At 44.6% G+C, this 15357-nt stretch overlaps 6 protein-coding genes across 9 annotated transcripts; 4 read left to right on the plus strand and 2 right to left on the minus strand.

The window, feature by feature from the left end:
- Positions 1-231: 231 nt before the first annotated feature.
- LOC6528467 (ubiquinone biosynthesis protein COQ9, mitochondrial) lies at positions 232-4128 on the plus strand. The gene is made up of 4 exons (XM_002089477.3): positions 232-388; positions 2934-3595; positions 3655-3864; positions 3923-4128. The coding sequence occupies exons 1-4, from the start codon at positions 328-330 to the stop codon at positions 3959-3961; spliced, it is 972 nt and encodes a 323-aa protein (XP_002089513.1). The 5' UTR covers positions 232-327; the 3' UTR covers positions 3962-4128.
- Positions 412-2631, plus strand: LOC26535373 (glomulin). Its single transcript, XM_015199129.3, has one exon. It carries the CDS (start codon positions 644-646, stop codon positions 2546-2548), a length of 1905 nt encoding a protein of 634 aa, XP_015054615.1. The 5' UTR covers positions 412-643; the 3' UTR covers positions 2549-2631.
- LOC6528468 lies at positions 4129-6130 on the minus strand. The gene has a single exon (XM_002089478.4). The coding sequence runs from the start codon at positions 6025-6027 to the stop codon at positions 4840-4842; it is 1188 nt and encodes a 395-aa protein (XP_002089514.3). The 5' UTR covers positions 6028-6130; the 3' UTR covers positions 4129-4839.
- Positions 6131-6263: 133 nt separating this feature from the next.
- LOC6528469 (tyrosine-protein kinase receptor torso) lies at positions 6264-10361 on the minus strand. Of its 3 annotated transcripts, none has more exons than XM_015198865.3 (15): positions 10235-10361; positions 9922-10129; positions 9577-9807; positions 9182-9419; positions 9041-9123; positions 8816-8984; positions 8469-8759; positions 8057-8392; positions 7817-7988; positions 7263-7761; positions 7101-7195; positions 6925-7047; positions 6727-6864; positions 6497-6670; positions 6264-6442 (listed from the first exon to the last, which is right to left on the minus strand). In XM_015198865.3, the coding sequence occupies exons 2-15, from the start codon at positions 10069-10071 to the stop codon at positions 6388-6390; spliced, it is 2754 nt and encodes a 917-aa protein (XP_015054351.1). In that variant the 5' UTR covers positions 10072-10129; positions 10235-10361; the 3' UTR covers positions 6264-6387. The 3 variants fall into 3 exon arrangements, with proteins under 3 accessions (XP_015054351.1, XP_015054350.1, XP_002089515.1); XM_015198864.2 differs by having other exon boundaries at positions 8454-8759; positions 10235-10360; XM_002089479.4 differs by having other exon boundaries at positions 8454-8759; positions 9922-10341.
- Positions 10362-11026: 665 nt separating this feature from the next.
- LOC6528470 (diacylglycerol O-acyltransferase 2) lies at positions 11027-13180 on the plus strand. Its single transcript, XM_002089480.3, has 7 exons — positions 11027-11109; positions 11654-11841; positions 11898-11995; positions 12051-12182; positions 12277-12618; positions 12678-12877; positions 12946-13180. Exons 2-7 carry the CDS (start codon positions 11713-11715, stop codon positions 13101-13103), a joined length of 1059 nt encoding a protein of 352 aa, XP_002089516.1. The 5' UTR covers positions 11027-11109; positions 11654-11712; the 3' UTR covers positions 13104-13180.
- A 155-nt stretch (positions 13181-13335) lies between these two features.
- On the plus strand, positions 13336-15343 carry LOC6528471 (diacylglycerol O-acyltransferase 2). 2 transcript variants are annotated; one of them, XM_002089481.4, is made up of 6 exons: positions 13336-14000; positions 14060-14157; positions 14220-14351; positions 14418-14759; positions 14815-15014; positions 15073-15343. In XM_002089481.4, exons 1-6 carry the CDS (start codon positions 13872-13874, stop codon positions 15228-15230), a joined length of 1059 nt encoding a protein of 352 aa, XP_002089517.1. In that variant the 5' UTR covers positions 13336-13871; the 3' UTR covers positions 15231-15343. The 2 variants fall into 2 exon arrangements, with proteins under 2 accessions (XP_002089517.1, XP_039227053.1); XM_039371119.2 differs by lacking the exons at positions 13336-14000; positions 14060-14157 and having other exon boundaries at positions 14328-14351; positions 14423-14759.
- Positions 15344-15357: the final 14 nt, after the last annotated feature.

A 15357-nucleotide genomic window follows, 5' to 3' on the forward strand; every position in this document is an offset into this window, starting at 1 on the left:
TTCATAGTTAACATTTTGGTTCACAACAGTAAGGAACCAACAAATAGGTATTGATGGTGGCCATTGGTGAATCGCATTTTGTGATGCAATAAGTGGGCAAATGGTGTACAATGGTAGAAGAATATTTTTGTACATTCAAACTGGAAATCAGTTTTAGCTTTTATCGTTAATCGCCAAAGTATTACTAGTAATCACTGGAGAGCAAGAAAATACCAAAACCACTACAGCACCAATAGGTCACGCCGCTTTCTAACACTACGATAGTGGCTTCCTGGTGAATGCCAAACAAACCGATTTCAATTGCCTAAACGAATTCAAGACGCTTAAATGGCAAACGTGCGCTGTTTATACAAGCTGATTCGCCTGCAGAAGATCCTGCTGCCGCTCAGTAAGTAGTGTGAATTGCCATTGCACCTGTTAGCCTCGAATTCACCGCGTGCGCTCATTACGAAAGAGAGCCCGCAACCCGACAATCAGCTGTTCGATCGAGTTGTGCGTGCGTGCGAAAGAGAGGGTGTGAAAGAGAGAACGAGTAGAGGGAAGTGTAAAATGCTGACTGCCAAATGCCGGCGGCCTTAGATTTTTCAACTACTTTCAACAAAATTGTGAAATACGAGTGATAATATAAAGCAAAATAAATAAAATGCTGGAACAGGAGATGGAGATGGATGTGGGGGACCCGGTGAAGGCGTCCAATTTGCTGCGGCTTATCAAGCAGCTGCTGCTGGAAAAAGCTTACGATGGCGTGCGGATGCTGTTCCAAAGTGCCCAGGAATCGGAGAGGAACACCCAGCTGCTGCCCCACATAGCCATGGAACTCTACCATGACGTGTGCTCGGAGAACCTTACCGACGAGGTCAACTCCCAGGAGCCAGAGCTATTCGACTGCTGTGATGAGCTGCTCAAGCTGCTGGCTAAGTACGCCCCACTGCAGGAGCTTATGCTGGAACTGATGGAGCGCTTGGAGGAGAGCAGCAGTATCAATGTGTTCGGCGCCTACTTGAGGGCCCTCCAAGTGGTACTGCAGCGGCAGGGACGCGACAAACCGCAGGCCGTGGAGTGGAGCCTCCAGAGCATCGTCACCCGGCTAAAGGAATTGCCTCTACCACAATACCTATCCGAGGGCTATGACGAGGCCCAGGCGCGACTCATAGAGCAAAACGAGCAGGTGGAGGACCTTTTGGCTCACTACATCACCGTGGGACTTTTTCGGCAGCCGCTCAGAGATGAAATCCTGCAGGATTTGCAGCCTCCCTTCCAAACATTCAGGGATTGCGGCCTCAACCGACGCAACATATTTACTTGCTTCTTCATCCAGCTGTTGGGTCGTCCCTTGGCCCTGCTGGAGATGAGTCACGTCAAGAAGGACCTTACCAGAACCTATGTGCAGCAGGTTACAAAAAGCCTGACTCAGGATGCCACCCAGTTCCTGGGGGATCCCTTCTACCTGCTTAATCTTGTAGAACAGCGTGCCAGATGGCAAAGGAAGCTAGATCCCTCGAAAGGTGTCTACGAGATGAGTTGCCGAAATGTTTTCCTCATCGAGGAGAAACTTCCGCTACATGCTGTAGCCATGTACTATCACTCGCTCTTCGTGGGTAACCAACTGCCCCCCAACGCACCGAGGATATATGCACCTTTATTCTTATTTGAAACGATTGTTTATCTGGCAGAAGTGCTTCTTAGGCAGCAGGAGCCTCCCCTACAGTATTGTGGACTTCGACTAGTGGAGCATCTATTGAGTACCTTGCAGGACTCAGTTCCCACCAGTTCCCTCCAACTGGATGTCCACAAGCGCTTTTGTGAGGCACTTTGCAAGATTGTGGGCTACTCCCCGCAGGTTTCACTTCGGCAGTTAGGACTTCATGTGCTTAGGCAATTTATTCTGGCCTTTGATGATCATGGAAAGTACCTCATCCTCAAAAATCTGCTGGGTACCCTGCAGCACGACGGACTAATGGGTTACCTCGGAGGGATGTACAAGGATCTGGTCAACAAGGCGCTAGAGGAATCCGGTCCCCTACCGGAAGTTTTTAGCGGAAAGCTCTTCCAGGAGATGTTGCTGCTATGCGTCTGTGTGCTGCCACATGACGTAAAATCCGATCTTCTACTGCACTCGGATCGCCTTTGTCATGCTCTAAATATCCTACGCTACTTTGCGGTGAGAGACAAAAAAGATGTGACCGGCTTCTGGCAGGCCCTCCCGGAAATCGAAAAGGAATTGCTAGATCCCCTGGGAAAAGCGCTTAACTTTTCGATGGCCCATTACAAGGCGTACAAGGAGCGCGTTGAAAAAGGTCAGAGTGCTTCGGATGATGAACTAATGCAGCGCCAACTCAATATGCTTGCCGTAAACATAAGCAACAGCGGAATGGCCGGCGGCGACGCGGATAGCAAGTTGCCCGATATTGGACGCCAGGAGAAGCTCGATGTGCTGGCCAGCTCCATTACCAGTTTGGAAACACTGCAATCCTTGTATCTGCGCGCCAGCGAGATCATCGAACAGTCCACTCGCCTGCGACGGATCGCAAATCCATCGAATGCTTAGCTTGTATTTTGGCCACAATGAAAGCGAAATGACAACGTAAACTTTGTTTGTAAACAGAACCGAAAACGAAATCGAAACTTTAACTGATCTATGTGGTTTGGGGGTTCTGAGCAGGGGTGATAATTAACTGACTAATTGAGCCAGTTGTGGTGTGCTAATTAACTGGCTAGCGATGCCGGTTTTGCCTTGCGATCTGCGTACTGAGAGCAAGTTCCACATAGTTGCGTACCTTACACCTGCGCTGGTATTGATTCACTCGCAATGTTTTCTTAAATTTTATAGCCATTTAAATATGTTTTTGTATTCCATATATATCATTTAGCTAGGTAATAAAAGCATTTTTTAGCCTTTAATGGTGTTACTACAAAGGTTCGCCTTTTTGCAGATGCGACCAGCTCCCGGTTGGCCCCGATGCAGCCAAGACCATTGACTTTTTTGATAGCAAGGAGTTATGGAAAGGATGAAAAAGCAGCCAATCTAGAAGATTTTAGAGCCAGAGAGGAGCAGCGTGAAAGGGAGAGGGATGCGGCGGATAAAGCTGCTGAACAGGCTGCACAAAAACAAGCAGGAGGAGGTGGTGGGCTGGGTGCAACAGGGTCAGAATCCAAAGATGACGCAAAGCAAGCCAAGGTGGATGCCATAAGGGCAAAGATCCTCGACGCCGCCCTGCAGCATGTGCCCCAGCAGGGATGGACCCGCCAAGCCATCATTCTGGGTGCCGAGGAAAGTGGCTATCCTAGCGTGGTGCATGGCATGTTCCCCGAGGGTGGCTTCGCATTGGTCTCCCACTTCAACGGCAAATGCAACGCCCAGTTGGTGGAGAGCCTGCAGCAAATGACAAATGGCGGCAAGCAGGAGGTGGAGGATCCTCTAGACTTTCTGGTGCAAGCAGTGCGGCAGCGTCTGGAGATGGTTACCCCCTATAAGACGCACTGGCCCCAGGCGATGGCCCTCTTAGCCCAGCCTCAGCATGCGCCGACAGCCCTGGCCCAGGTGCTCACTCTAGTGGATGACATCTGCTACTACTCCGGCGATCGATCTGTGGATGTGAGTAACGTATGATATCGTATGTACAATGCCTGACTTAATCAATGAGCTTCCTATAGTTCGGTTGGTACACGAGACGTGTGGGTCTGGCAACCATCATGAAGATGACCGAGTTATACTTCCTGCAGGACAAGTCTCCAGGTCATGCGCAGACCTGGGAGTTCCTCAAGAGCCGCATGGACGAGGCTGTGCAACTACAAATGATGCTATCCCAAACAGAGGGGATGACGCACACGTTCCAACGCTCCTTTAACTCGGCGTTCATCACGGTAAGTTTTCAAACATTTATCGTACTTGTGGTACCCTAATTCTTCATTTTGATTTTAGGCGCGTAATATTCTCGGTCTGGGCTATAATCGTAACTAGCACGAAAGTAAAACCATCCCGGTATCCGATGCCTTGAGTGCCACACGCAGTCCAAAGATTAATAATTCTAGTGGGAACGGCTCTACTAGCCCTTAAAGATCTACACCTATGTTTACCTTAGATCCATATGTATATATGTGCATATAAGTACACCCTATACAACGCAATGAGTGTTTTAAGCTTATTTGTATTTTCTGGGAAGGGTTTCTTACAATTTTGTTAGATTTTCCATTTGTGTCACTATGCTCTTATTTGCAACCTAAAACTGCAAATAAAAGGAACACGGAAATGTGTCCATAATTTTTTAAGTTTGTTTTCGCTTATTTGCGTTTCCCATTAACGTTTCTCATTTTCTGAATAGTTGGCTTTGTCCAATCGCTGACTTATCGAGCGCCTGACCTTCGGGCCTTCGAGCTTGCAGTTGTAACGCTTAAGTGATTTTGCATAGATAAAGCTCTCGGAAATTTGAGGTTTACTTAAGGCTTGGGTAAATAAATTTAACATTAAACTAGTGGTTGCGCTTTTTTCTATTCATTTTTTCGCTTAAGGTTAATCACAGTTGTATGTAATTGTTCATTTAAAGCCTTCCAGTAAAAATGATCTTCATAGAAGTTATGATAAGAACAGTGGCTATCTTATTTGCCTATTTGAGAAGTTTAACTGTTTTTCTAGCTCAACCAATGGATCGGACAACTGCTCCAATGAAAATATTTTGGTTCATCTGCCCTATTAATTGGTTGACTGCCTTAAGTTGCCTAACGATTTGTTGTGTACCGGTGACAAGATCATAATGCTTGGTATTGTTGCTAATGGTCGGCATCCGTAAATGACCGATTTGTCGCTGTTGGCTGCTCATCTTCTTCTTAAATTGAACGGACTCATCCAGATTTTTTATGGTAGTGGACCCGCCTCTCGGCAATCCGACCATTTGTTATCAATCGATGTGAGTCTGTGTGGCGGGGGATCCAGGAGGAGTTCTTTTGGGCATCGAAGGGTTCATAAATAGATTGGTTTGTTTTGGTGGAAGTGGCTTTGACGTGGATGGTATCTTTTTCTAAGTTCCTAGAAGGTGTATTTAAAATCCCAGTACTGTTTGCTGCTTGCTTAATGTTGGATTTTTGGGGACATTGTATGCTGCTTGGAATTAAATTTGTCTTTGATGTTAAAATACATTTTTTACTTTTACTTCCAAGAGGCAAGAACTTTGTACTGAAATTTGAGATGTGTTTTAGATGGCTCGGCCCATAATCTCTGTAATGTGAATCCCCAACTGAAGGCGGGGAAACAGCTTTGTTGGCTCTGTTCGCAAATGATATCAGAATTGGACTTTTTGGTTCCGTCACTTCAGAGTAGAGATCGGATATACTTCTCACCATTGAGGGCACGGTTTTCTTCTTGCAATTTCCAAATAAGTTATTGATTTCCAGTTCGCTCAGGGCGCATAGGAGCTTTGGAATCGATACAACATCGCTGTCTCCAAAGAGATCTCTTAACAATCTTACCAGTTCGTCTTGCTCTCCCAATAAGAGCAATACATCTCCAAAGTCCTCGCCGTTTCCGCACCACTTGTACTTCCGATTTAGCGCTCTCAGCCTAAGAATATAGTCCTGCATCATGTGGAGTAGCTTTCCTAGAGTTTCGGGAGTCATGGGATCGGAGAGGTAACCATTGCTATCGAAAAGTGCGCTAGCGGAGAACAAATCCTGATCTGGAAAGCCACTTAATGGTACCCTGTATCTCCTTCGTTTTCGGGATATCATCATCACTTTTCTATAGTTGGCATAAAGTAGGCGAAGCAAAATATAATGAGCAGCCTCTGGAGATCGATACAATTTATTCGCCAAGGCGTAAATGACCCTTCGATTGACCTCCAGCCAGCGGGGTGGCAAGGTGTCACAGGGATCGGGGGTTGGCCCCCGATCCTGACCCCCAATAAAAGGATTCTCGGTGAAGGGCCGACTGCCCAATGGGCAGCAGCTAGAGATGGTGCGCACCGGGCAGTGTGGACAGCTGTAGGGAATCGGTGGACATGGTGTCCGGCGAAGGCGACAGCAGTGGATGCACATTGATCGAGGTGGTCAGAAGTAGAATTGAAGCAGTGTAGATAATCCAGCGTGGACAGACTTTCAATTTGGAATTTTCGAAAATTATGCTGATTAAGGTCCAAATAAACGATTTATTCTTTCGAAACTTAGGCAGCAAGAAGACACAAACCTTTTGAAATGGCGACGAGCAGTTGGCACCAAAATTGTTGACAAAAGAGGCACTGATTGTTCTCAAAAATGTGTAATAAAAAATGTTCTTTTCTTAATCTATCTTTAATGTTTATTGCTATGTAAAGTTATCTGCCGCCTAGCATTGTCTGAATTGGAACTTGAATTTAGAGTGCTTTGCACTCTTCCAGTATCCTCTTAAAGCAATTAATATTAATTCAAAGGTTCTAGGTACAGCTCTTCCTCGCAGGGCAATTGTCCCCTGTCACTAAATTGTAAGACGTGAAAATGTGAATGTAAATGTTGCTTAAGGATAACTGACCTGTTTAGAACATCACATGACTTTAATTTTGACTCAGTTTCTGCTTGCAGTTGTTTCAACCTTTCTGGAACTTCGTTAGTAGCCAAGATCATGACACCAAGTCTGCGCCTAAGACTGGAAAACGTTGGTCTGTGTGATGGCACGGAGCTCCAGCAGCTTTCCATCAGAGAAAACCTGAGTTAAGCAAGTGTTTTCAACCATTCTGTACTACTTTAAGCACTGCTACCCACATTTCCTGCGTACATCCCTCCGGTCGCTGCATCCGATGACCTTGTCGTAGTAACTGCAAGAGATCACTGGGAGACACCGATGGGTACGGCATTCCACCGAGAGTAGTAATCTCATAGAGCAGTACACCAAATGACCACCTAAGAGGGTAGCACATCAGCTAAAATAACGTTTCGGCCTTAACAAAAATATATCCTTACACATCGCTCTGGCTAGTGTACACCTGATGAGTGAGGGACTCCAGCGCTAGCCACTTGATGGGCAGTTTGCCGCTTCCTCCGGACTTTCGGTACACGTTCTCATGATATACATCTCGACTCAGCCTTATGAAATACAAAATAACTTCACGAATCACTGAACTTCCGGAGATACCTACCCAAAATCTGCTATCTTGATGCTGCGATCTACGGAGATTAGAACATTGCGGGCAGCCAGATCCCGATGCACTACTTTGTTTTGTGCTAGAAATTCCTAAAATGGCAAATGACACATGTTACACATTTACATTACATTAAAGAATCAAGCAGGAGTAATCTACCATTCCCACCGCCACCTGTTGGGCGATGTCTAGCAAATCTGCGTATTTTAGTGGTATTCTGGGTTTTGTATCCGAAGAATCGAGGCAATCAAAGTATTCCTTGTTCTCAAAGATTCTTTTCTTTCTATCCAATTTTAAATCCTGCTTCTGGTCTTCCTCAAGCTCCGGCTTTAGCTTCTGTTTTGACCGGCCCGTTGGAGCTTCTGCTGCTTTCGGAATGACACTGCCGCCGATGTTTTCAATATCCTCCAAGCCATAGCCCTTGTTGTCGGCTGCATTGGTGATTCGAGTGAGGGTGTAGGTCTCACATCGACTTGAATGTGTCTGATCCGATTCACTCTCCTCTTCCACAGTGGACAGCATCGAGTTGTTGATATCCTCTATGCGATCGTGGATGGAATTTCGAGGGGGTCGTTGAAACTGTCGGTTGTCCACGTTCTGCTGAAGGTTCTTCATAAGTCCTATTGCATTTTGCTCCTGCCTAAACTTCCACTCCTCACTAGGAAATAAGTTTTAGGATCATTATTTGCCGAATATAAATAAGTAAAGGTTACCGTAGAAAGTTCTGCAGGCTTCCAAGGCTGCAGTATTCAATTAGCAGCATCATCTGGTTGCTAAAACGAGTGGAGTATCCCACGATACCCACAATATTCGGATGCTTGCCCACGGCCTTGAGCATCTGAATTTCGCACTTGAACGCATATACGTCCTCTTCATTTGGTTGATCTGCGAGACCAGAAATAAACAAACCATTCAACGATTCATTCAAGGACTTCGATACTAAAAGGTACTACCTTTCAGCAACTTGACGGCCACTTGGCGTTTCTTGTAAACTCCACGTCGCACCAAGCCAAAGGCTCCCTCGCCGAGGACATCCTGGAGGAGCACCGAGTGTGGCTCTACCTCCAGCTCGTCCATTACATCCATGCTTTCGTTGGCCGAGAGGGTGACCAGCAATCCACTGCTGTCCATCAGGGAGATATGAAATTCACTGGCCTTGGCGTCCTTAGGCTCCATTTGCAGCGCCTGAACCTCCATTCGATTTCGTCTGCAAAAGGTCAGGGAGCACAACATCAAAATGCAGCAAATTGGCATTATAATGAAGAGTATCAGCTTGACCATGTTGCCCTCTGTTCAAAAGAAAGAATGGAAATCGATGTCTAAATATTTCAGTTTTATCAGCGTACATACCACTCAGCAACACACCTCGAGGAACCTTGTCTAAGGTTAAACCGGATACGTTTTTTCCGCCTGCCGACTGGGCCACCAAATGTACTTCGAAATGGGAGCCCAGTATCGTGATCTTGGGTACATAGAAGTGGCTCCTATTTTTGTTAAGTGTATAGTTAAGCTCCGTACCTCCTTTAAACAGATCAAATATGTGCAGTGTGTAGCTATCCGGCAGGTGACTGGGTCGTGACCAGGTGATGTTAAGGGCCAAGGTATTTGGCAGATAGTGCTTCTGTGTCACAGTAAGATTCTCGGGTTTATGGGGAGCTATTAAAGGGTAAAACTATATTATAATTTATATAAAAGACTGTCGAGAAACCTACGGCAGAGTGTGTAGTTATAAGGATACCAATCCAAGCAGCTTGGAGCTACAATTGGCAGCCATTGCAGATCGCTCTCCAGCCGATTCATTATGTTCACCGTTCTAACGCCTACATGATATTGTTTGTCAAACTCCAAGTTTTCCACCGTGTGCCTGTACAGCTTTTTGCGCTGCGAGAAAAGATTAGGTTTTGTCTACCTCTGCGTGAGCGTCATGGCATACTTACATCCCGTAACTGCACCTCCTGTGGCTCGTCCATGTTCACGCTGTTGGTTGAATACGATACAATGTCGAAATAGCAGTTGCTCTCTGGAATATGAATGTGGAGGATAGTTCGTGGGTTTCCCCAACTGTTGGAGCTACTCACCTGCCGATGGCTTCCACTCAATCTCGGCAGCAATGTGATGCAGGTCTTCGAACTGAGGCACAAAACGCAGCAGATTCACCGCTCCCATTTTGCTGGGCTGATAGCCTCGGATGAGGGTGGCGAAGGTCTGGTCCTTTGCAATCAGGGAGTAGCTGCCATCACCGTGCATCGCCAGGACGGTGACATTGTAGCTGGAGTTGGACTCCAAGCCCGGAAGGATGAGAAAGTTATCATCGGACTAAAAACGAAGAGAATAGAGGAGCGTTCCAGTGAGTAAATCGACTAATAAAACGTATTATTAGGTCTTGATAAATACATTTGGAACATTTCCCTTTGGAAAATGGCAAATATATATAAAAAAAAAAACAATAAGTAGTTTACATCTATTATCTGACCAGGTATAGCGTAATCTCTTTGTTTTCGTCCTTGACAGCATCCAACCTGATTATGTAGGTGGCATTTGGAGCCGTCTCGTTTCCCCTGCTGTGCTGCACCCAATCTATTTGGAAAACGATTTCGGACTCCGTGTGGCACAGCATGTTCAGCTGGTAGTTATCCTGCACCTTTCGTAAAGCCCCGGGAAATGTCCCATTTATCCTGCAGTCCTTGAAGCAAGTTTGGAAGTCCTGCCATAGGAAGAAACATGCATGTTAAGGAGATTTTTCTATTAGTGTAGGCTTTTTCTTAAGGTGTGCTTCCATCACAGCCGTATTTTACTGTATTGCATATAATAAACTTACCTTCTTTCCACTTTCCAGGCAATTCTGTGTGCATGCGGAGATGTTGAGGAGGAGATCGTGGGAGATTTTGTCCATTAGCAACATTTCACCTTGATTGCTGCCCACGAAAAACCAGAAGATAAATGCGTACTTCGCATAGAAAATCAGCATTTTCCTTGTTCTGCTTCCAAAGAACCTTCTTTTATTTTTCGTTGTGTGCGTGCGTGTGCTGGTATAAAATGTGTATTTCTTTAAATCCGACTTAAAGTTTATTTCACTTTTGCCGCGCACTTTGATACGAACATTCGGTGTCCCCTAAGCATTTAACACTTACTACTTAGTTTCTAGATCCCAGTTTTCGAGATCCGTACCGTCCTTCTCGAATTATCTTGCTGAACTGAGGAACTGAGGAACTGCGAAACGGAGGCCCAAATGCGATGGTGGAAAGCGACGAAGAAGAAGGAATGATGAGAAGCCGCGGACTCGCTGAATATATTTTGCGCTATTTTGTTTTGGTTTGATTTTCACCTCTTCACTGCATCGTATTGTACTGAATCGTGTTGGATGGTATTGGATTGGACTAGGGGTCATTTGAAATGCAAAATTTTGATCGCCACTCCGTCATCGTAGCGCCAGGGCGGATTGACCATTGCCTGGCATTCCCTTGGGCGAATGGTAAAAGTATATCATTGAATTCAGATTCCTCTTTAAGCTTCTCATTAGTGGTACCACGAACAATGTATTTCAATCTTAAATAATCTGTTGCGCCAAAAGAGCGTACACTGCAACAACCCGATAACCCAGAATGCAGTGCTAGTCGGTTCCATCCCTAAGAACCTCGATATTGGGCGGCAATATTCAAACTTAGGCAAAAAACCTCTATGCAAATTTTGCTCACTTTGTAGCTTTTGCATAAGCACGCTTTTGCTGATTATATTTAAATTAGAACAGAGCTGCTAATACAGGCATTTCCTTATAGAGACTTGCAAATGCACTTGACCTCAGCTGCTTCTGATTCAGGTTATTCGTGTAGAGAACGCTCGATTACGTTGGTGACTCAATTGTTGCATCGCATTCGAGTACTCGAAACACTCACATGGGAATTTCGAGCATTGCTCTCTGACTTTTCAGTGTCACTCGCCTGTTTAGTTAAATATTGCACGCTCGCGTCGTCGGTTCTGCTCTTAAAACGCGATAACGATCCATTACGTATGTAAACATTTGAAAGGCCCTCTCCCCTTAAAAATAAATAATAATACATTTCTATGAGAGCGTCTGGTTTATTAAAGCTTTAAAAGTATTGAATAAGTTGCCTGTGATAATAGGTCAATTGTGGATCTGATCGAAAGCAATACGAGCAACTCCCAGCTAGTTTTATTACCATTGAATTAAAGTGAGGAGGTTATCGTGCAAACAGTTTTGTTCTCTTTCTGAAGGCATACAAGCCAGTTGCAATTAAGATTTAAAACAGAAATAAATATACATAATAGATCGCAAGTATTGCGCAAATGTAAATGCACGCTGTTGTTGGCAATGATAAGATCATATCATATAAGATCATATCGCCGTTCTAGCCAGACGTCCATATAGAGCAAGTTATTATCTCGATTGCTCGAATTGTTAAACACCCCAAGCGAATAGCCATTAAGTCGGAGGTATTTTTTAACGACTGTTACCGATAGCCACGAACTCGCGCCATCGGCGGATACTGATAAGGATAAGAAATGGCCACTAAACATTGGACATTTTTCAGTCGCTGAAGAACTCTGCTACCAAGTAGTTCTACTGTTCGAGTTCGAGAGCATTGACACCATGAAAATCGAGTGGGCTCCCATTGGGGTTCCCATGGAACGGCGTCGCCAGACGTTTGCCATGGCCTTCCTAATTCTCTCCTTTATGATACTCTCCTTTGGATCTTATTTTTTTGTTGCTGCCGTGCTGGTAAATATCATTTAGAAGTGTACCAATAAGTTCCGAAGTAAAGTGTACTCTTCCAGTTTTATGGTAGCGTTTTGTGGCGCACCATAATGGTCATCTACTTGGTCTACGTCTATGCGAATCACAGGAGAACCCACTCCATTATGGATGGCAATGGGTAGGCGTCAATAAGAGTCTACAAGAACATTAAAAGCTAAAATAATCCATTATAGCTGGAAGATTAACCGCAACAATTGGCTGTTCCGACACTATCGGGACTACTTTCCCGTGCAGCTGGTCAAAACCGCAGAACTACCTCCAAATAAGAACTACATTTTGGCCAGCTTTCCGCACGGAATTTTGGGGTAAGCTCGTTGACTGATAGTCAATCTTATCAATGGTTGCTTAGGTGACGAAACATTTGTATACCTACTTATGCACATACTAAAACCCTGATAGAACCGGCATTTCCATCAACATGGGTCTTGACATCTCCAAGTGGCTGAAACTGTTCCCGCAAGTAAGGCCCAAGGTTGCCACTTTGGATCAAAACTTCCTGACGCCCATTGTGCGTGGTCTCCTGAGATCTTGGGGCCTGGTGTCGGTTTCCAAGGAAGCCCTAGTATACCTGTTAACCAAATCCAACGACCCCAAGCACAATGACAATCGGGATGGGTTCACCTCCAATGCGGTGGCTATTCTGGTGGGTGGTGCCCAGGAGGCACTGGACTCGCACCCTGGCAAATATATATTGACCCTGAAGAACCGCAAGGGGTTCGTAAAAATGGCCATTAGGACAGGGTAGGTAGATTCGGGTTTAACTAAAAGTAAGATTTAATAGTTTTCTTTCCACACTTTAGGTCTTCAATTGTGCCCACGTTTTCCTTTGGGGAGGTGGACATTCTGGATCAGGTGGCTAATCCACCGAACTCTCCAGTTCGTCGTTTTCAAGATTTTGTAAAGAGGATTACTGGGATATCTCCGCTTATTCCCGTTGGGCGGGGCATCTTTAACTACTCCTTTGGTTTTCTACCCAACCGCCGACGCATTGTCCAAGTTGGTGAGTCCCCAGCCTATTCAAATTTCTCATACTTTGATGACGTTAAAATAAATGTTTAAATATTTCAGTTGGCGCGCCCATCGATGTGGTTCAGAACGATCAACCAGACGCAGCCTATGTGGATAAAATACACAAACAGGTCATTGATGACCTCGAGAAGATGTTTGCCAAGTATAAGGATCAGTACATACCGAACTCCAAGCAGGACAAGCTGATTATTCACTAGTTGAAAAGTTATTGCCTAAACAATGTGATCAAATTAGTGCTTTATAAGCATTTAATAGAATACAATTACTTATTTTATGAAGGTTTTTATTATTCTCGCATAAAAAGCTTTTTAAATCGACCGTTAGGGATCGGAATCTTGAAGCACTTATCGATAACAATAGGTAGTGTTAATCAACGATCAGTACACCTTGGCGTTCAATTTAAAAAACACACTTTACAGCAAAGTCTTTACAGCGCTAATGCACAAGTAACAGCCTTATGATTAAATTCTAAAAATGCCTGCTAATCCAGTTTTACAGCCTTCAGTTCAAAGTTTATTTCATCACACTAATGTTAATATTTCGATAATTGATTTTCGTTCAATGTAGTTTAAGAATAGCCCATCTTATCACTTATCTAAGTGAAGAAATACAGCCCAGAGCATAAAGTGCTATTTGAATCATACTGCTCTTGAAAGCGGGTAATCTCTGGAATCGCCGCATACCTTTGCACCCAGACGGCGATTGCATGCCGACATTATAATCTTCATTACTCCAATCGCGAATTTCCATCAGCCCCACACAAAGAACTACTGGTTAGTTGGTTTCCGATTAGCAAGATTAGCAGGTAATGCGGGCTCCCTGCATGAAGTTGAAAACCGATAAGGATAAGTATAAGTCTAGTACAGGGCAATCTGACCGTCACTGGTTTTATATCATTCAGTCGTGGGAGAACCGTCGAAAGAGCAGCTGGTGGAATTTTGTGACCATTTTGGGACACAGCAGACATGAAAATCGAATGGGCACCGCTTCGAGTTCCTCTGGAACGTCGCATACAGATACTGGTCACGGCCTTTTTCACCTCCATGCTTCTGATATTATTATCTGTTTCCTTTCTTTTGGTAGCTGGATCACTGGTAATATAAAATCATTTATTAATATGCAAGAGTATTAAAGAACATAAGTTTCCTTTCAGATATATGGAGGTCTTTTGGTGCGCAGCTTGATGGTAACATACTTGGCATATGTCTTTGTACATCACAAGAAAACCCAATCTGTGGTGGATGGTAATGGGTAAATAGAATAAACATATATGAGAGTCTCTGTAAGATTATATCGCTGTGTACCTCGCTCAGCTGGATGATAACCCGCACCAACCCATTACATCGACACTATCGCGATTACTTTCCCGTGGAGCTGGTGAAAACAGCCGAACTGCCACCTACCAAGAACTACATCTTGGCCAGCTTTCCCCACGGAATTCTAGGGTAAGTGCTTCGACAGATAGCCAATCTAATCGGTCAAATATAAATAGACACTGATTTGTATTGCAGCACAGGCATTGGCATAAACATGGGCTTGGAAATCTCCAAGTGGCTGGAACTTTTCCCGCAAGTGCGACCCAAACTGGGCACTCTTGATCAGCATTTCCATGTTCCCTTCATGCGCGAGGTCCTTCGCTGCTGGGGTCTGGTGTCAGTGTCCAAGGAGGCTCTGATCCGTATGCTCAGCAAATCAAATGATCCCAAGCACAAGGACAATCGCGATGGTTTTACATCCAATGCAGTGGCCATTCTGGTTGGAGGAGCCCAGGAAGCCATGGACTCTCATCCTGGGCAGTACATTTTAACCCTGAAGAATAGGAAGGGCTTCGTGAGAATGGCCATTCGAACGGGGTAAGTAATGCGTTTGAGCATAATTAGAATTCCCATTTACATATCCTGATTTCAGTTCATCGATTGTTCCTTCATTTTCCTTCGGAGAGGTGGACATTTTCGATCAGGTGGCCAATCCTCCCAGCTCCCTGCTCCGCCGGTTTCAGGACTTTGTAAAAAAACTGACGGGTGTTTCTCCGCTGATTCCTGTGGGTCGCGGCTTCTTCAACTACACCTTTGGCTTCCTGCCATTCCGACGACGCATTGTCCAAGTTGGTAAGTAAGATTTGGAATATATTTTCTAGATAAGCGGTAATAATATTCAAATTGCCAGTTGGTGCTCCAATCGATGTCGTAAAGAGCGACCAACCAGACTCGCAGTATGTGGACAAAGTGCATGGACAGGTCATTGAGGCCCTGGAGAAGTTATTCGATGAGTACAAAGACAAATATTTGGAGAATTCGAAGAGTGCTACTCTAGTTGTACACTAATTTTAGAGATACTTACGGTCTAAATTTTTAAATAATTTTTAATTGAAATATGCCAAGTTGTTGTATGTAAGCCCATTTTCAAGAAAGCAATAAAAACGAGCTCTTTAATTTAATTTAAATTAATTCA

This window comes from Drosophila yakuba, chromosome 2L, assembly GCF_016746365.2.
Source record: "Drosophila yakuba strain Tai18E2 chromosome 2L, Prin_Dyak_Tai18E2_2.1, whole genome shotgun sequence".
Classification (NCBI taxonomy): Eukaryota; Metazoa; Arthropoda; class Insecta; order Diptera; family Drosophilidae; genus Drosophila; species Drosophila yakuba.